Source organism: Triturus cristatus, chromosome 6, assembly GCF_964204655.1.
Source record: "Triturus cristatus chromosome 6, aTriCri1.1, whole genome shotgun sequence".
Taxonomy (NCBI): Eukaryota; Metazoa; Chordata; class Amphibia; order Caudata; family Salamandridae; genus Triturus; species Triturus cristatus.
The window spans coordinates 1,756,408,049-1,756,428,538 of NC_140589.1; the positions used below are offsets into that span (position 1 = coordinate 1,756,408,049).

At 43.2% G+C, this 20,490-nt stretch overlaps 1 protein-coding gene across 2 annotated transcripts in view; it reads left to right on the forward strand.

Moving 5' to 3' along the window:
• GALNT14 (polypeptide N-acetylgalactosaminyltransferase 14) overlaps nt 1–20,490 on the forward strand; it is a 1,097,368-nt gene that overhangs the window by 893,991 nt on the left and 182,887 nt on the right. For both annotated transcript variants that reach the window (XM_085613021.1, XM_085613020.1), the window contains exons 8-9: nt 2,017–2,101; nt 8,023–8,126. In XM_085613021.1, coding sequence (XP_085469147.1) covers nt 2,017–2,101; nt 8,023–8,126 — 189 coding nt within the window. The remainder of the gene's footprint in view (nt 1–2,016; nt 2,102–8,022; nt 8,127–20,490) is intronic.

Consider the following 20,490-nt stretch of genomic DNA (forward strand, 5'->3'; position numbering starts at 1 on the left):
TAAGGGCCCTTCATTGGCTTCCCATGAAACAGAGGGTGATGTTTAAAGCCATGGTCCTAATGCATAAAGCCCTGAAAGGGATGGGTCCTCCCTATCTTAAGGAGAGAATCACCCCTTCATCCCTGCCCGCACTCTTCGCTCCTCCTCAACTCATATTGAAAAGGTCCCTCGATGTAATTGTCTTCGGATGAATGGGAGATCCTTTGCTTACCTGGGTCCCCACGCGTGGAGCAGTCTTCCCATGTCCCTGAGGCTGATAGACAATCTGGAACTTTTTAAGAAGAAACTTAAAACACATCTTTTTAATGATTAGCCTCGTCCTAGCATCCTGTCTTCCCTTTGCCAGCGCCGGGACACTCTGTTGAGTAGCAGCGCTTTACAAATTCAAATTTAAAAAAGAAAAAGTAGTTGGGGAGAAAAGAAACAGCTAAGGAGATGTAGCAGCAGGGAGCCACAGTTTGGAAGGGCTCTAACAGGAAACTGTGTAGCATAGCTCAGGAAGTCACTGGTGACTGTAGACATAGAATATATCATTCTGTCTAAAATTGAGTATCTGTCAGTGTATTGCAGATCAATGAAAATCTTGCTGTCACCTACCTTTGACTGGGAATTGGGTGATCATTTTGTGTTTATCCCTCATTCATTTCAAGTGGTCATCTTGGGTGGAACCCATTGGCCGCTGAGCTTTACATGAAGTGCAGGATAAAGCAAAAGACCATTCATCTTGCCTTGGACCCTGTCTAAAAACTCCTCTTTGCGGCTGTTGTGAAGGGCTTACTCCACAACCCTGAGCTGAATAGAAGTGTGGTGCATTTGACTCCACAACAAGAGTGTAGTCATCCCAAGTCGGCCAAGATGCATCTGACTTGATCTAGAATGCGCCCAATCAAAAGAAATATAGAACATAAGTAAACATCCTAGCTCCAATGGTAAGACTCAGGATAACAAAGGCCTTGTACATACCATGATGAAACTTACTCATCAGTCTAGAAGCATTAGCTACAGAAAGCCAATCTTGTCCCACGGTCCAACAAAGATCTGAATCCAATGCAGCAAATTGTGAATAGGTAAATAGCAGCCAACCAGATATACCTCATCTAAGATCAAACTTTTTAGCATTTCTGAAAATATATTCAGTACTAATCCTGTATCCATCAGCGGTGGCCAGCACTGGTACGCGCAGTGGGGCGCGCCCGGGTGTGGCGGGGGAAGCCAACAGACGATGGAATAGCTGTTATTTATTTAATTATACCTATTCTGTCGTCTGTCGACTTCCCCCCGCTCCCATGCCAACCCGCTCACCCCGCTTACCTGTGCCGGCCGCCGCTGGTGTCCATCACTCCATCATTCTAATAGGCTGGTACCATTTGTAATCAGTATGGTATCTGCAAGTAGCACTGGATCTTTTCTTATTTTACCATACGTGGTGAAGGCCAGTGACAGAGACCTTGTACCATACATAGAAGGACAACAAATGACACTACATTAAATGAAAGTGCTCGTCTTTTAACCACTAAGCCAGTTAATTGATGAGTTGTATAATGTTGGGAAGGCATGCCCAAAAGTTACATTCTATTCAAGTGGCAGCTAAATGCCACGTTACTTCTTTTCTTCAGTTTTTTTTATATTTTTTTTTATCTATGTTTTATTTTAATTTTGTTTTATTTTAAGGCTGTTAACATAGTCTTTTCTAATGGCTCTTTAGTTTATCACTTTGGTGAGACCTGTCTTGTTACTTTAGCAAAGTGCCTTTGTGCTCCTAGCTTCCATGGATGAAAAACACTTACAATGTATTTTGCATTACATTGTACCCATGCGGTATAATTTCATATCACACAGCTGATGACTTCATCAATAAGAATGTCTGTTTTTTAAAATGATGTCAGCTTTAGGCATACCATAGTGGGCCCTGAAACTCAAAAACCTATTAACAAAAACTGCCTGAATGTAATCTCTGGTAATATGGAACCAGCAAATATTGTTGCTTCATATTTGTCTTTTTTTCTTTAATGATAGGCTTTGATTGGAGTCTTCATTTCAAATGGGAACAGCTCTCACTGGAGCAAAAAGCCATGCGAACAGATCCCACCCAGCCCATTAGGTGAGCTAAGAAACCAAGCACATGAATGAAAAATATGAACTATAAATATGCATGAGGCCTTTTATTGAACTCATTTTTGCATGTTTTTCTAACTCAGCGCGAGGTGTAAAACCGTTTGATATTTTTACAACATGCGCACTAAAAATGCATATGTGTTGGGGAGCACAGATGGATAGGGATGTGTCATATTTCACTCATGCTCAAAGCAGATCACAGCTGCTTCTTTTCAGCATGTCTTTCAATGGGCAATTGAGCCTGCAGGTTTCTCCTAACAGATTTGTGTACAATAAATGCAGTTCTATTAAAGCTTGCTTTAATGTGGGCCTTAAAATGAAATATCTGCTTTTACTACTGTAGCTTATAATGACCAGGGAAAACCTACTTGCCAATGTGCAGTGTTGTTGTGTGTGTTTCGATTGCATGTAAGCACTAACTATACTTAGGAATGTAAGTAAGTCTGTTAATAGATGGGTCTCTGTAGCCATCTGTTGGTGTATATATGTAATAGGTGTTTCCATTCATTCATCCATCCACCCCACCCACCCACCCACCAAGATAGGTGACATTCATCCCAGACAGCTTGACATCACCAGTTTGAAACCCAAAAAAGACCACTCAGCTGTTGAGACTTCAGTGTTTCATAAAATGAGTGCAGTTCACTTGTGGAGAACAGTCAGGTTTATACATATTTTGCAGGTCTGAAGAAAGAAAAGGTGGGAAGGAATCCAAATCAAGAGCATCAACCCACCAAGCACTCAATAAAGTTGCTGTCTCAAAAGCCTGTTCTGTCAAAGTCGTTTAGCTTTGGATTAGGGAAATGCCATAGACAGTGAGTCTTGTGATCTAACTTTTAAAAAACCTATTAAAAATATTCAGTCATTCTCAGGTCTTTTTGTTAAATGAGGTGCAGAAACTATAAGTAGTGTAAACCTTGAAGACCCACAGAGGAAGAGACACCGCTCCATTGCAGTGCCTCGGCAACTGTCCTCCTTAGAGTCTTAACATTCAAACTCACATAGCAGATAGATTTCGGTATTAGCATATTGCATATGGCCGGAGACAGTAGTCCAAGGAACCTACCAGAGGCTTGAGAGGTTCAACCAAATTGTGCACAATGGGCAGAAAAGCAAAACTCAACAAAGATTAGTCTGAGCCACAACGCAAACATCATATCAATAACAGCACAAGCTTGTGAGCAGACAAATAACCAGCACATAAATAGTCCTCAAAATTCGGTGCCAAAAAAACGACAGCAAGTTGGAAAATCAGGCCAAGTATTTCAGCCATAGTGTGTGTTTTCTTTTCATGAGAAGGCTTAGGTATACTCTCAACGTCACACAATGCACTCTAAATATCTAAAGGCAGAACCATAATCGTAATGCGTTTCTCCCTTTATTACTCAAGCCTCCTGAAAGGAAACCTCAGCTGCTCTATTCTTATTCCACCTCTTACCCCAGACAGACAGACATACAGCTTACTTGGACACCTTCTCAACCCTAACCCAAAATTTGGAAATGCCTTTTCTCCCTCCACAAGGCCACCTAACTCACCATACCCTCTAACTGTCCGCCCTTTTTATTTGCAAAATGCAAAGCATCATATTGAGACTTTTGTCAGCCTACTTACCTTACACCCTGGTGTCAATAATTCTTTTACATTATTGACTGCAATTTCTATTCCCAGCATGCTGATTAATTCAACACGATTCCACAATAGTATTACCCTTGTGTTCTTTCAACCCTTTGAAGGGAGAGATCCCTGTCATAGAAAGATGAGTAAACTGAAAGCACCACAACACCTCCTTTATGATTTCATCTACCACCAGCCACACTGCCAGAGTCAGCCTGATGCTTTCTTCAACAAACCTGTTAATACTTTCAAGAAATCTGTTCCCTTGTGGATGATAGAGACGGATGTTCTAATTCACAATACCAGTTTCCTTTAAAAATGTCATCATTTCATTTGAGATGTACTGCACCCCATTGTCCATGCCATTTACTTGTACTTGTAGTGGACTTCATGTGCAAAATTCTCTCTCAAAAACTCAATCACAACATTTGAATTTGGCTGTCTCTCAAACGTCACCTCAATTCACTTACACCTGTAATCAATCAACTCCAGAGCAAACTGGCACATTGCAATCTATGAAATGGTCTTTGAAGATCAATGGCTACCCTTTTCCAGATATTTTCTGGAAGTTTAGCAGGTACCATTGAAAAAACGTTTGTGACCAAAATGTTATCTTCATCTATGTAATTTGTACATAATGGGGGCAAGAGTCAGAACCAGATTTCAGCAGTTGCTGCATCTCTGCAGTTGTACATGGGTTTGTAACATGTGTGGATTGGCACTCATTGCTAATGTTGTAAAAACACTGAGACAGCGAGTATAGTAAATGTGCCTTTAATCTAACCCATGAAGGAATGGAAAGTAATTGTTCCACTGCAGCTCCTCTGCTGCCCCTCTGCTGTTCTGTCCTTTAGAATCTTGACATTCAAGCTCACATAGAATTCTGTATTCGCATATTGAATATTACAGATGGCTCCAGACTCTAGCACAAACAACATACCATAGGTGGGAGACAACACACTAAGATCCAGCACGTTTCCTCCTGAGTAGCAATGTGTCATATTAGTGTTATAGGAAATCAAACTTAAATAAACAAATACTGTGAAAAATATCTTTGGCCCTATCAGGGTCAAACAAAATATAGCTTGCCACTTATAACCATTACACTCGCAAGAACTTCCTTATTATGTTATACAACACTGCATGTAACCCATCTACTCACAGATGACAATGTATCTTTCAGTTTCTGATAATGACGTACCACTATTTCATACTATCAAGTTATTCCATTAAACAGGTGCCATACATTGGTTACCGATAAGACGCATTATGTTGGTAATGGCCCTACATATTATTCAAAACAAATTATACCACATATTTATGGGTTCTCTTATATATTTCCGTACATCCAGTTTTTCTTGCAAAATAAATAGAATATACTGAAATTAAAGGTGCACATCTTTTCCACTTTCACACAGCCCCACTGACCCCATGTCAAAATGTGGAAATGCCTTTTCTCTCTCCACAAGGCCACCTAACTCACCATGCCCTCTAACTGTCCGCCCTTTTTATTTGCAAAATGCAAAGCAACATATTGAGACTTTTGTCAGCCTACTTACCTTACACCCTGGTGTCAATAATTATTTTACATTATTGACTGCACTTTCTATTCCCAGCATGCTGATTAACTCAACACGATTCCACAATAGTATTACCCTTGTGTCCTTTCAACCCTTTGAAGGGACAGATCCCTGTCATAGAAAGATGAGTAAACTGAAAGCACCACAACACCTCCTTTATGATTTCATCTACCACCAGCCACACTGCCAGAGTCAGCCTGATGCATTCTTCAACAAACCTGTTAATACTTTCACGAAATCTGTTCCCTTGTGGAGGATAGAAACTGATCTTCTAATTTAGAATACCAGTCTCCTTTAGAAATGTCATCATTTCATTTGAGATGTACTGCACCCTATTGTCCATGCCATTTACTTGTAGTGGACTTCATGTGCAAAATTCTCTCTCAAAAACTCAATCATAACATTTGAATTTGGCTGTCACTCAAACGTCACCTCAATTCACTTTCACCTGTAATCAATCAACTCCAGGACAAACTGGCACACTGCAATCCATGAAATGGTCTTTGAAAATCAATGGCTACCCTTTTCCAGATATTTTCTGGAAGTTTAGCAGGTACCACTATTTCATACTATCAAGTTACTATGCTATCAAGTTATTCCATTAAACAGGTGCCATACATGGATCACTGATAAGACGCATTATGTTGGTAATGGCCCTACATATTATTCAAAACAAATTATACCACATATTTATGGGTTCTCTTATATATTTCCGTACATCGAGTTTATCTTGCAAAATAAATAGAATATTCTGAAATTAAAGATGCACATCTTTTCCACTTTCACACAGCCCCACTAATTGGAAATGCCTTTTTATGGAGGTATTTTTCAGGGAAACACATTGTATTTGTTTGTTGTATCATTGTAACATCATCCAATTACAGCATAGGTAGTGTAGTGTACTGCTCTGTAATTTTGGTTGAATTGAGGGTATGTTTTTAAATATCTCTCCATTTATTTCAGTAGTTGCAGGAAAACATGGGAAATATCTCAATGTTCTAAGAGAACTTTCATTTCATATTTTAAATAGAATTAATGTTGGTGCAACTTTGCTCGGGCTTTATCTAAATGAGCATGTTACGCATTTTCTAATTGAAGGGTCACAGTTAGAGTGCAGTACTTATCGAATAACCCTTACTGTGAGATTAATTAATATTCTGGTGGGCAGCATCCCATTATAATTTCTGTTACATCTGAGCTGACAGTAAGGATGAATAACTAGGTGTCATGCCATTAAACTACATGGCTGTCCTCACTGTGAGCCGCTGGGGTGAAGAAGTCTTCTCAAGCTTTACTTTACAAAGAGGGAGATAGGTGCAGACAATATATCAGCACATATCTTGACAGTTGTCTAGTTATACATTTAGTGCTAACTAACTGTTATTTGGAAGTCCATTATTCCTCCATTTGTCAATTCTTAAAAAACATCTGTTTTTTTCAAGTATATTTCTTAAACAATGTCCATTGACAGGCGTGGTAATGTATAATCGTGTATTTTAATGAGTGGCATGAGATGTCATGTACAGTGATTATAGAATGTTCAGTAGGAGCTCAAACTCACATCCAAATAGATTTCGAGTGATTTGCGGAGAAAGAGATTTATAAAATGATATACTTCAGAGTTGTGGAAAACAGGCATTGACTGCCTGATATTTCCCTCTTTCTGTGGAAGATGCTTGCCTATCACAACTTGAAGACGTCTCTAGATGTGCTAATTGACTTCAGTGTTTTAAGGTGAAAGAAATGTCTTTTCTTTCAAATGGTTTGATTGATACATTTTTGATAGAAAATGTACCTTTTACGTTACTTGTACTTGGTTGATTATTTTCTTTGGAAAGATTAAGGGGCTTACTGTGGGTTTGGCAGATGAGATATTCCATCAAGATTTGGCAACATATATCCCATCTGCAGTATTACAATTACCTTAGAAAATGTAATATAGTGGATGTGGTACCAGCCAAGTCTATGACAGAGTATTTCATCTACCAAACTCAAAATAAGGCCCTCAATTTGAAATCTTTCTAATATTTCTGCACCAGTATTCTGAGACTAGCACATTGTTATTCTGATTTTAGTGCTAGAATATTTGTGCAAGTCCCATGCCCCAGATCTTGCACACTGTTCATTATACTATTAACTTTATTTAAATAGTATGTTAATGTTATTATGTCTGTGATATTCGTAATATGAATATATAAATGGCATTTCTAACTCTACAAATGTAATGACAAGGTGAGTATCAGAGATCATAGCAATTTTAATCTTTACTAAGCTGTGATATTATAGTATATTACCTATTCATTTTGTGATTGTTTTCACATCATTTACTTAAAGTGTTTTCGCAATTGATATTACATTTTTTGCCCACGTGTCTCAGTTTTATACCAAGGATCTAATCCACTGTAATGTGTTAGGAACCATGATTTGATAATGATTGTATCATGACTTTTGATTTTGAACCCAATACTATATCTCAATATATAACAGAATATTCTGAGTGCATGCATAACTGATCAAAAAATATAATGCCTTATAGGCCACTCTTGTACCTGTTCGTTGTTAGCCTTGATCCTAGCCACGATAAGTTAAAAGTTAGAGGAGAAGTTTAACCAACTAGGCAACACTTTGCAATTTCAATATAGTTCCTGCAGGATTTTATTAAAGCTAGAATTATGTTTCAATGTGTTTTGGATTTATTTGGTTTTGTTTTAGGACACCTATCATTGCAGGAGGACTCTTTGTTATTGACAAAACATGGTTTATTCATCTGGGGAAGTATGACACTGCCATGGACATCTGGGGCGGGGAGAACTTTGGTAAGTTGCACACTTGTTTTACTTTATAAGGCACAATTGATTTCAACTGTTTCGCTGCTATATGAAATATGTATCTTTCAACTGATTGTTTTAATGTGTTAATCACACTGTATTACTTTTTTAAGTTAATTCATCGCTCCACTTTATTTGGCATGTTGAAATTATCTCAATCAAAATATTTTGTAATTCAGCCTGCTCTTTTCATATGAAGTAAACTTAAATTATGTAGTGGAACTATAATACAAAAAGAGGAAACTTCCTAAACCCAAGTAAAAGCATCACACTAAGGATTAGGAACAGTGGATGGTGTTAGAATCTTCTGCCATCTAATTTTGGTAAAAATTAAAGAGGTGGCTAACAATTTAACAGATTAAAGTATCTTGACGTGCACACCTATAAATTGACCTGCTTTTAAGTCTGTGCAGTTTGATCACTGATATATAACACAATTGATCATTATTGGAACACCACACAGATTGGTTCGAAAAACATTGGTGATGCTCTTTGTGGCTCTGTGAGCCAGGAATTATATATTAGAAATGAACAATGACATACATTTGCCATTAGATAATGTTCTGTTTTCTGATCCCACTGAAACGTTTTCACTACAGAAGGTATCCTTCAAGTACTACCTATTAAGGATACATTTCTTTCTCATGCTCAGAATGACATTATTTGACAAAGCAGATATATAGCTCTGTATTACTTTTGGGTGATTTTATTGCACAAATTAAGTAGTATAATCTAGGGGTTCGGGTGAATTATACAACAGCAGTCTTGGGCCTCATGGTTTCTGATTCACCAGAGCACCTTGATTGCACATCAGACCATATTTCATGGGTACCCATTATGGATTCCAAATCTATAACACTGTGTTAGATGGTTGCATGGGATTTTGCTTCAGAAATAATAGAAGAGGAACTAAAATTAATAAAATCAGGTAGGAAAACAATGCAATGTATTGCACTGAATTCTACAATCGTAATGATCAATCTGGTCTTGGTTAGCCGATATTGTAAGCTGGTGAGCCTTTCATTATAAGCTGTTTTTACCACTCCACTAAAAGAAGCTCTGTAATGTATTAATAACAGCAAATATTATTGGTTGGATTTGACGCTTTTTTATATATAATTTGTTTGCTTTAAAGACATTTCACTAACTTTGAACAATAAGTAAATTGACTAAAACAGAACTACTTTTTATTTCCTTTATTGCAAAGTATCCAAACACGAAAAATCATATTTTGGATCTAGACTTTAGAAAATTACCTTTATAAATAGAGGAGGGTGATTGAAAAATGTATTGTTGGGAGGTCATGATTCATTAAATGTATTGATTAAATGATTAGACATTTAAATTCACCTTACTAGCTTGTTTATCCCCCTTCCCCTGCTCCTGCTCCTTGTGTTTCCCCTTTCTACCCTCACCTTTTCAGTGCCTTATTCTTGCTGGTTGAGAGCTCATACATGTAATTTGGCATCAATGGTGTCATTAGCTGTATATCTGGTCTGACTTTCATGGATAACCTCCTTTCATATTATTTTGCAAATGATGGCTGTTATGTAAATGTTTTTGATATAGCTTGTTAAAGTGTATTTTTCCTGACTTATGTTAACTAGGCCTCAGCTAGGCCTCAAAACCATCTTGTCACATGCACTGTTTATTGCTTCTGCAGCACATAGTCAAACAAGTTATGTTTGTTATTTCCATATGGCGTTGTTCTCAAAGAAGACTGTCTAGCATGGGCTCATTAATGTTGCATTTCTACAAAGTTCTTCTGCCTGCTCGCAGTATTGCATTCATTCATAATTGTTCACTCATGTTTGTGTGACTTGTTTATTCTGACACCTTCAGATGACATTACCTCAGTGGGGGCTGAATCAATATTCATGTAGTGGGATAGGTGCTGAGGCTGTATGGCGCTTTTTAATTCAATTTTCTAATTTGTTGAAAATGTAATTCCTTTACTCACACCATGATGAATCTACACTTTCTATGCTTCTCTATGGGAGAATTCCCTATATAAATCTTCAATTTTGAGGGTGAGTCAGGTTACTTTCCCGTCCCTTTGGGACTTAGAATATTTTAGATTTTGCCTATTATTCTGTATTGCTGTATTACTAAGAGCATTCATGGTAATGAATGTATGCATCTGCATTTTACAATTTCTGTACTGTGCCTTTTGAATTTTGTAATAAAATTGTATACATTTTCTAATTCTGCCCTAGAACGTACTTATTGAGTCTATCCTCAAATAATTGACTGTATTTTGATATGCTGATTTTGCACTTTGTTTGGGGACACGTTCCCTCATGAAATTTAGTTAAAACACTGTCACAATGCACCCACCTATAGGTATGCTATTAAAGTGTTTCTTGGGGTGAAAGAATTTAGGGTTGCTCTGCGCCAACACTAGATTGATGGTTTACAATGAGTTTGGATTTTGCTTTATTTCCTATCTATAGTCTTTCCATATGGCAACAGACCAATTTAGTTTCAGATCGTTTGAATTTTATTACAACCATGGTATTTTGATTTGCTTTAATGGATTTCTGAATTGCTGTAGACGTCTGCATCTGCCTGATGTTCAAACAATACATATAAGAGTGCTGCTTTAAGTTATTCCCAAGAACAGATGCCTCCTCTTTTGTTTTCTGCTGTCAGATCAATGGGCCACATGCTTTGAATTTTTGTTTGCTTTTTTGATGTCAAACATTTTTGCTGTTGGTTATGAGCACCATGGTGGCCGATTGGCATTTCTTGTTAAGTGCTTGGAACTAAAATCCATGTTTATTAATGTAACTTCTAAATTGTTGAAGCAAAGCATACACATAATTATACAAAGGAGATCCAAAACAAAGAAAAATTGTGTAAAGTTCAGATTTTTTTCCAGTCGCGAGCTGCGTTGTACTGCTTTGATAGCAGTACTGAAGGGTTAAACACGTTTAGTGGTGTATTTACTTCTCTTTGTACATATTAGCATGTTAAAGTTTTTTAAGTTACTCAAGTATCTGTTTAATTTTTCTCATACCGGCCACATTATAGTAGTAGAGAGCATTTGTGTATTTATTACCCGTACTGGATCTCTTACCCAAGCAGTCTGATTTCCACCGCATATAGGGGTATATTCACAAGAACGTGTGATAACTACTGAAAGAGTAGCTTAACGCAACTCTCAACATCGCACCCTATCACGGGAAAATTACGCTGTGCCAACCACGTATTCACAACGCGGTGGTAGCATGGAATAGTCACCAGATAACACATCAAATGGCTGCACAAAAACAAACGCCACAACGCAAAAATGCAAAACGCGAACACAAAAAATAATGCGATGAGGCCAATTGCGGTACAAAAAGTAGCGAAAACCAGCCACTGGCTTGCTAATCACGCGTCTGGCAGGAAAATGCACCATAAAAACCACAGAAAAAACACACCAGAAACAAGCCAAAGCACGTAGCAACATGGATGCACGCTGACCCAGCGCAGAGGCCAACGCGAACCCCACAACCCCCACAGACCACCAGCAAGGAACAATGGGGACAGGGATGGCTGAGGAGAAGAGGGAGAGGAAGACAGGGTGCAGTCCGTAGCAAAACCAGATCAGCGTCACGGAGGTGACAGAACACTACCAGCAACTGACCCACAAGAAGACCACCTGGAATGCAGTCGGAGTGCCGAAGAGGCCAATCAAGGAGGCCAAGAGGCGCTGGCATGATGTGACAACCTAAACCAGGCACAAACCCACTGCCAACAGGAAGGCTGGAACAGCGACAGGAGGTGGCAGTCCTGCGCCACAGGAGGAGCTGGAGGAAACTGAGGCCACGGTCATCAGTGTGGAGATGGTGCAAGGAGTAGGGAGTACACACACAGCTCGAGAGGACCTGACACAACATCAACAGGGTGTGTAACGACCAGGGAATGGGGGCACGGGGGAGATGGGCACAATGGCACATATGCACGACCAGGTGTAGCACACTGCACACCCACAATCACCCAAGGTCATGTCCCTCGTCCCCTTGGCACACTGCAGCACACACACATAGCAAGAACAGCACACCCACATTGACGACAACTTGGTACAATGCGCAAAGCCGACACCGCAGAACAGGGGACACAACTGGCTCCGCACATGCACAGAAGCATGCCTACTACATCTGACAGAGCTGGAAACTGCAAAATGGAAATGTATGCATACGACCTCACATCCGTCATGTAGTCCAAATGTATACTGCCCCACAGAAGAATCCAGCCCTCCCAAACAGTCACAATGTACATTGTCATACAGTCTGCATGTAAACCAGTTCAATGCGCCAACATACATGTCAACACAATGTCAACACGCATCTCCCCTTCACATTGCCGAGGGGCACACAACACCTCCAGCAGAGCACAGAAGACAACACATCTGTGATGCCGGAGAGGACCACCACACCTTCGACAGCGACGCCCTACAACAGCCCAAGGATATCCCACGCAACCCACCACCAGGACACGGGCAGCCAAGCTACTTAGAGGAGAACACAGAGCCTACAACAGACCACACAGCAGGAAGCACCCGCAAGCACAGCTGGCTCACAACACTTCACCCACCCACACATGGCACACCAATGCGTCAGCACGCCAAAAGGAGGTGGCCCAACAGGTGTGGGTGGGCTCTGAACCCATGGAAGGCAAACTAGATCACATATGTTGGTGTCTGTTACCCTTCTGGGAACACCCACAGAGGAGAGCCACACTGCCATAGAGACACATGCAGATGTACATTCACAGTACACAACCATGCCCAGGGGCCCGCACATATCAGTCACACACCCACATTGGCTCTGCGTACTACGGCCCAGGCCACTTCCCTTACGAATTGAGTGGGTGACGACAAAGCTACAAGTCCAAACTCAACCCCGATGCCTGCGGTGACATGCCTGCATCCGCTGTACAGAGCACAAGGTAATGTCGTAGGGACCTGGGCCCCCATGCATACAAGACCAAAGGGACACACGCAGACATGATGTTGAACTGGCTACAGGCATGCGAGCCCGGCCCCTTTACTGGCATGGCCACATGTACAGTGACGCCTGTGCTGGATGTGTGTGGGGTGGGAGCAAGCCAGCCCTCAGGGAGATGTTGGTGCTGGCAACAAATACAACAGTTAACACAATGAATACGTAAACAGACAACACCAGCATCACACGGACAACTGCGGAGCATCATGGAGGTAGCCTGAGCAAGTCCAGCGGGTACACAATGAGCAAACAGAAGTGTCAGTGAGTTGCAGCGTACTGAGGTCTGGGCACTACAGCTGAGCACGCCCATGTGAAGAAAAAGTCTCGGATTGTGTCCCTTCTAGATATTCCTGATGCAGATGCAGTGGTGTGTGTACCACCTGCATCATCATCCTCATCAACGTTCCAGGTCTCCCACACTGCTTGAGGTGAAATCGCTGCGCAACCTCTCCACAGCACAAAAATCAAACAGTAACGGACAATGGCTTGCGGTGCACTGAGTCATTTGCACCTGGAGTGCCTAGCAGGGTATAAGTGTGATGATGGCATCCACGACAGGTGTGAGCAACTCTGTAAGTCTATCAGGACCACCGTTTTGACTCTGGCAGATGGCAGTTGTAGGTGGTCCTGGCGGTGGTTGCATGTGCCTCCTGCGGTAATGCGACATCCAGGCTGGTCCGGACTTGATTTGGTTCAGACAGCCCAGGGCCACGGACTCCTGGCGTTGATGACCCTAAGGCCATCGCCTCAGAGGCCATCCAATACCTCAGAAGAAGGGGCCCGGGCCTGACCAGCACAGAGTTAGTGGCCCCGGATGCACAGCGGCCGGCACAGGCACCCTGCCACGGGACGGTGACTTCCGGTGCACTGAGGTAGGTCCACGCGCAATGAGCGGGTCCTCATCGATGTCGAAGGTGAATGTGGCAGAGTCTTGTGGGGAACAGAGGAAGGTGTCCTCCAGGGAAGGTCTGATGTTATCCGGAAGCAGCAAATGGTGGAGTGGCAAGCGACAGCCTCGTTTTCACCTCCAATTGGGTATCAGCTACATGAGAATGAAAACTAGGCCCTAGTCCATAGCCTCAGACACCACAAATGTACGACCAGAGAGTGTCCATGAATGTCGGGTGTTAGACCTGGCACCTTGGCGTGAGTCTCCCTTCCACTTTTTGTCGCTGTGCCTCATGTGTTTTGCTGGTGTTAGCTGCTCAGAGCACTGTGCCACTGCCAACCAGTGCCACAGTGCAAGTGCTCCCTATTTAAAATGTATATGTTGGTTGGATTCCATGATTGGCTTATTTGGTTTACTGTCAGACCCCAGTAAAGTGCACCAGGAGTGCCCAGTGCTTGTAAATGCAAATGCTGCTGGTGGGCTTGCAGCACTGGTTGTGCCACCCACAGAAGCGGCCTAGTAAAATGTGTCTAAGGTCTGCCATTGCAGAACCTGCGTGCAGTCTGGTACTGTCATGCTGACTGGGCAAGTGCACCCACTTCCCAGTCCCTAAACCTTCCCTTAACTTCAGATTAGTCACCCCTATGGTAGGCCCAAGGGCAGGGTGCATTGTAAGCATAAGGTGGGACAAGCCCTGATGTGTGTGGCATGTCCTAATAGTGAATTACAGCCATTTTCGTTTTTCACTATTGCAAGGCTACCTGTTCCCATAGGCCAGAATGGGCTGTCAGAATTGTTACATCCTATGATCCTAACAGACCCAGGGAACATGGTAGAAATTCGAGTTTAGTATGCCTGAACTCAGAATACTAAAATACATCTTTTAGTAAAGTTTATTTTAATATTCTGTGTTTGCAAATACCACTTTTAGAAAGTTGATATTTGCTTGCCTAACCATTTCAGCCCGCCTCTGCTATGATGTGTATCTGCCTGTCTGGTTTGTGTGACTGACAGGGCTGGGAAAACCCAGAGGGGCAGGGCTAGTTAGCCTGGTGGTGAATAGAGAGATGGACATCCAGATGGGGGGGAGGAGTGCACCTGGACTCTGAATATGGCTGTGCTCTGCCACCGCAATGCTGTCTCCACCTCCTGTGGAGCGGCTGATGTCTCTGCCCTGCACCCTGAATAGAAAGTCAGTCATGTCAACAAAGTGCTCAGGAACTGGTTTGGACTGGGCAAAGGCCCCTCTACCCCAGAGGAACAAAGGAATTAGGGGATAAGTATTGGGACCCTGCTCCCAAGAAATTAGATCCTGCTTGACAAGAAGGACCTCTGCCTGAGGAGAAGGAACTGGGAAATCTGTAAAGAGGAGTACTGTCCCTGACCTGGGGGATTGGCCTGCTGTGGTTGCCTTGCTGCTGAAGGAGAGGAGAAAGACTACAAAGACTTTATTTCAACTTGTGCTTAAAAAGATCTCCAAATGCTTGGAATAGAGCTTGCCTCCTGCTGAAGTCTCAGGAACAACAGACTTCACCCCCCAGCTCCCCAAAGTTCTTTGGAAGTGCCTGCTGCTGTTGTTGGGCTTTCTGAGGGACTGCGTGTCGCAAGGAGCTGGAAGTGCAACTCAAGGAGGAGAAGCGTGCCGCCGTCGGAGCTGCTCTCATCGCACCTCGTAAAGTGTGTCGCCGCTGCAGCATTGCATCGAGCGGAAGCGTCTTGCATCATCCAAGAAGTGTCTCGCAACGCCGAAGAAGCGTGTCTCCATCGCAGCCATCATAGCTGACGCATCGCACCGCATCAAGAGAAGAGTCTCGCATCGAGGAATAAGCGTGTCGCCATCACAGCCATCGCAGCCATCGTAGCTGTCGCATTGCACCGCATCAAGAAAAGCGCCTCGCATCCACGGAGAAGCGTGCCGCCGTTGGAGCTGCTGTCGTCGCATTGCGTAAAGGGGGGACGCAGCTGCAGCATCGCATCGAGCGGAAGCGTCTCGCAAACGTCGGAGAAGAGTGCCACTGCCAAGGCTGCTGTCGTCGCATCGCTGTAGCTGACGCATCGAGTCGAGTCTTCTCGCAACATCGGAGAAGCGTAACGCATCTGGAAGATCTTCACGTCTTTATTTCATTGCACCAAAAACGTCATCGCGTCAACATCGTTGCAACACTTTTGTTGCCCTGCGTGTCGCATCTAAAAGGTACATTGACTTAAAGTGTCGCATTTAAGAACTTAAGAGAACTAAGCAAAATTCTACCATCTAAAGTAACAGTATTGTGTATTTTTTTCGTTTAATGGTCTTGTGGTAACTCTATATAAAGAATCCTTATTTTTAATATAAAACCTGTGTGGTGTCCATTTGTAGTGTTGTCACTGGGTTACTGTATGTGTTCACAAATGCTTAACATATAACGCTCTGAGATAAGCCTTGTCTGCTTGCGCCAAGCTACCTAGAGGGTGAGCAGGGGTTATTTTAGGAGTGTACCCCCTTACCCTGACTAGAGGAAAGGTTCCCTGCTTGACACAAGTACCTACCTGTGCCAACCAGAGAACCCGGATTCTAACATCGGGGAACAGACTTAGTGGCACCGGTGCTGAGAGGGGATGCAGTCTGTGATGATGCCAGTACACTGATATGAACTCCGCCATTGCTAAATCAAGACTCTGTGAACTACTGGACCGCAGTGTAGGCAGCGGTCAGCAGTGGCCTACACCCACCTGTCGTTGGCTCGCAATGCACAGAGTTAGTGACACCAGGGCAGTTGTCGGTAGTGTTCGATCACCTCCGTAAAGATGATCCAATTCTCTCCGGACTGCAACAGTTCATCCTCTTACGCCTTGCCTTGCGTGCGATGATATGTATTCTGTTCAGGCCCAAATCTGTGACCAACTCTTGCGCAGCATTGATCGAGGGCAGTAGTCCACGTAGGCCCACAGACACGTGTGGTTGTAATGCTATGCACAGACTTGGTGGCACCACATCGAAGGGAGTATAGTGACATGAACTCTGCCTTAAATAATGTTCACTGCCATGGTGTAATCAAGACTCAGTTCCAAATGTGTGACCTACTTGACCGTGGTGTAATCTGGAGTCGGCAGTAGAGTACATCAATGAGAAAGGAGTAAAGCGGGCGTGTGTCGTGGAGGCTGTGATGGTCTGAGAGGCTGTCAAGGTTGCGGGCCTCTGGCTTGGAGCCTGCGCCGGCACGTGATGGGCCCTTCTTGACACATGCCGGTGTCGGAAGGTGATCAGTGTGGTCTGGCTGCGCAGGGGCGGGCTGGGTTACGGCAGGTGCAGAGGATCGCAGGCAACTCCGCTCAGGAGGACGGTGTCTGCCTCGTGGCGTGGTGAGAGGTGCCGCCATGGCAAAGACGTTGGGTTTACTGGAAGAGGACCACGCCCAGGGCTACGTGCTTTTTATTCACATCCCTATGCTGGCGTATGCCGGGCCATCCCACTCCGCTCACGCTTGCGGGGTACGTAACAGGCAACTTTTCCGCGAACTCCCCCACTGGCTGGGGTGACATGGTTGCGTCCACTGTCCACTACAGTCCATACACTAGAGGTGTATGTCACCATGGATATGGGTGTGTTCAGAATACTGCGGTCTGTCCAGCACATCTCCGCCACTCTTGGCATTGTGTACTTTCCCAATCATGGTTCTCCTGCATCCTTTACACAAGCCTGGTTGCCACCTCTCCCCACATTGGGCTAGTGTGTGGCTGGGGTGCGATGCCGTTAATAGCTCATGTTCACGGCTTGCCCAGGTTGCCATTGTGAGTTGTTCTGTCGTGTCTGGTGGGTGGGCATGTTGTTTTGCATGTTGGTTGTGATTTTGTGACGTGTGCATTGCCAGGGTTGTGAGTTGCATGGTTGTGGAGTTGAGGTGAGTGGGGTGTTCATTTGGAACTTGCCAAGGGGCTGTGCATTTCCCCTGGTGCCATCCTGGGAACGCTGGTTGCTGCTGGACTGTCAGAGGATGAAGGGTCCATGCACAGTGGCTGGGTATTTGGAGGTGACATTGGTGGAGATTCCATGGTGTTCGGATGTTGCCTGCACTTTGATGTGAGACGTGTGCTTTCTGTTGTGGTAATTGCGTGTTGTGTCACCAGGGGGCACAGGTATGACATGTGTGCTGTGAATTGCCCCAACACGTGCGTGCATCCAGCTATGGCGTATGGTCCTTGCTTGGTCTCCAGCGGATCCTCCGCATTGTGTTGGACATATAGTGACTGGGGTACCAGGCTGATGGTGTTGTTCAGGACAGGTGTGAGGGACTTGGATGTGACTGGCTGTGAGACTCCTCCGACTCTGGCGGGTGTTGGTTGGGGGGTACCAGGGGCCAACAGGTGCAGCACAGCCAGTAGCTTTGTGTGGGGTGGGTTGTTGGTTGTCCGCTGTGTTATTGCCATCGGCCTGTTGGGCGTTGTTGGTCAGGATGCATAGGATGGTTGTCCTTTTGTGCCTTTAGTGGGCAATAACATTGTCAGGTGTTGGGTCTGTGTGGCTGGTGCGTTTCCTGAGGTCCGCTGTCTTTCTCTGCACAGCTTGTGTGGTGATCCGGGGGGGGGGGGGGGTTCCGGGTGGGTGTTGGGGTCCTGGGGTGGTGGCGGTGGGTGTTGTGGATCTTTTGGGTGTCCGGGCCGCATGTTCAGTGGCTCCGTGGCATCTGTTGCCCTTCCAATGTGGCTGTGGGCTGGACTTCCTTTTGTGGTGCAGGCTGTGGACCGACTTTGCACCAGGTCAGAGCAGGTGTTATTTTCCTGCTTCTAACGCGCCTTATCAACTGTTTTGTGTTCTTATCGCAGTTCTGGCTTGTTGTTGTGAAAGTTGTGGAGTGGTGTTGACGCGGCTTTTTGCACGGGAACGCCTACTCTGCATCTCATTAGCGATAGTTGCGGGGGTCATCTGTGGCGATGTTTTTTGTGGCTGCTATTGTGAGTAAACTGGTGCTGTGTGCTGTTAACACCAGCTTGTGATTGGGGCGATAAGTTTATTGCAACTTTGGCTGCGATAAAGTGCCGTTAACTCGGCGAAAGATCCTTGTGAATATCACCCACAGTGTTCTAAGACCTCTTAAAACACATACTTGGTTTGAAAGACATAACATTCTCATTGTTAGTTTCACACCTTCAATGAGTGCAAGAGAAGAGTTAAATCGCTCTGATGAGCCAAGCAACATGTTTTGCCAAGGCAGTTTGTCCTGAATTAGAACATGTGAAGCAGAATCCTGAAATAGACTGGGTCAAAGGCCTGTACACTTTAGTGTGCTACACCCAATTCTATCTGTGACATTTCTTTTTTACAAAATACAGCATTGAAAGACATAAAAACTACTCAGATTTCTGCACAAAGTGCTAAATATAGAGAACCATTTACTAGTGGAATTTCTTCCATGAAAGGACTACTATGGAGGAGGATTTACCACAACCACACAACACATATCAGGCCATGAAGACATGGAACTCAGGCAGTTAATCGTCTCTCTTAAGATGGTATTCCTACATCCTGTCTTGCCATGGGAGGATTTGAAGGGGTCGATTGAGATCTATTTGGAGCCAGCGGGTCAAGATGTGTTTGATGCCAAATGTAAGTTGGCCACACTAAGGCATAACTAGGAGTCAAGGGAAAAAAGGTGTTGAAAACTCTGCCTATTCCCATAAACCAAAAGGCTAATAATGATAAAGCTTTGGATACAGATGAAATGCTTGAAGATGAGTATACAGATGCTATAAGGGGTTTGGAGGAACATTTTGGGAAGAAAGTGAGCATTGTAGAAGAAAGGCATAAATGTTTTCCTGTGCTCAGTTGCTGGAGGAAAGTGTAAAACAATATGGATCTGTTCTTAGAACTTTGGCAGTAACATTTAAATTCAAAGATCTACACAGATAAATTATAAGATACTAAGTTATTAAAATTACTAATAAAATGAGTATTCAAGAGAAAATATTAGAATTAAAAGATCCTTCTCTTGAAAAAACTATTACTATTGCACTACGCATGGAGAACACATCTAGGAACTTAATGAAGGTCAGCGTAAAGAAAATGTAACTCTGATAATGTTCATGTAGTGCAAAAGACGCAGAAGGATTTTAATACTAAAATGTCTGTCAAGGGGCAGTTTACAAAGCGAGTGTTATCGTTGTGGGACTGTAAAGAATTTAGTTGAATCGGACTTTTGTCCTGCTACAGAAACTAAATATTTTAAATGCAATACAATAGGCAATTTTTCCTGAGTGTGTAAATATGAAGCATGTAGTGGGAACAAACAAGAAGTTAATGTAGTACCAGAGATGTCACATGATTATGGCGAGGATGAGGATTTGCCTGACGATGACAGACTGGATGTGTTGTTTGTGAATGAAAATAGTTACCTGGACCCAAAATGAGTCATAGCCAATATCAAGGAAGAATAGCGTACCCCAAAATGTGAGATAAGAATTAATCACAGCAAGATCTTTGCATGGGCTGACTCGT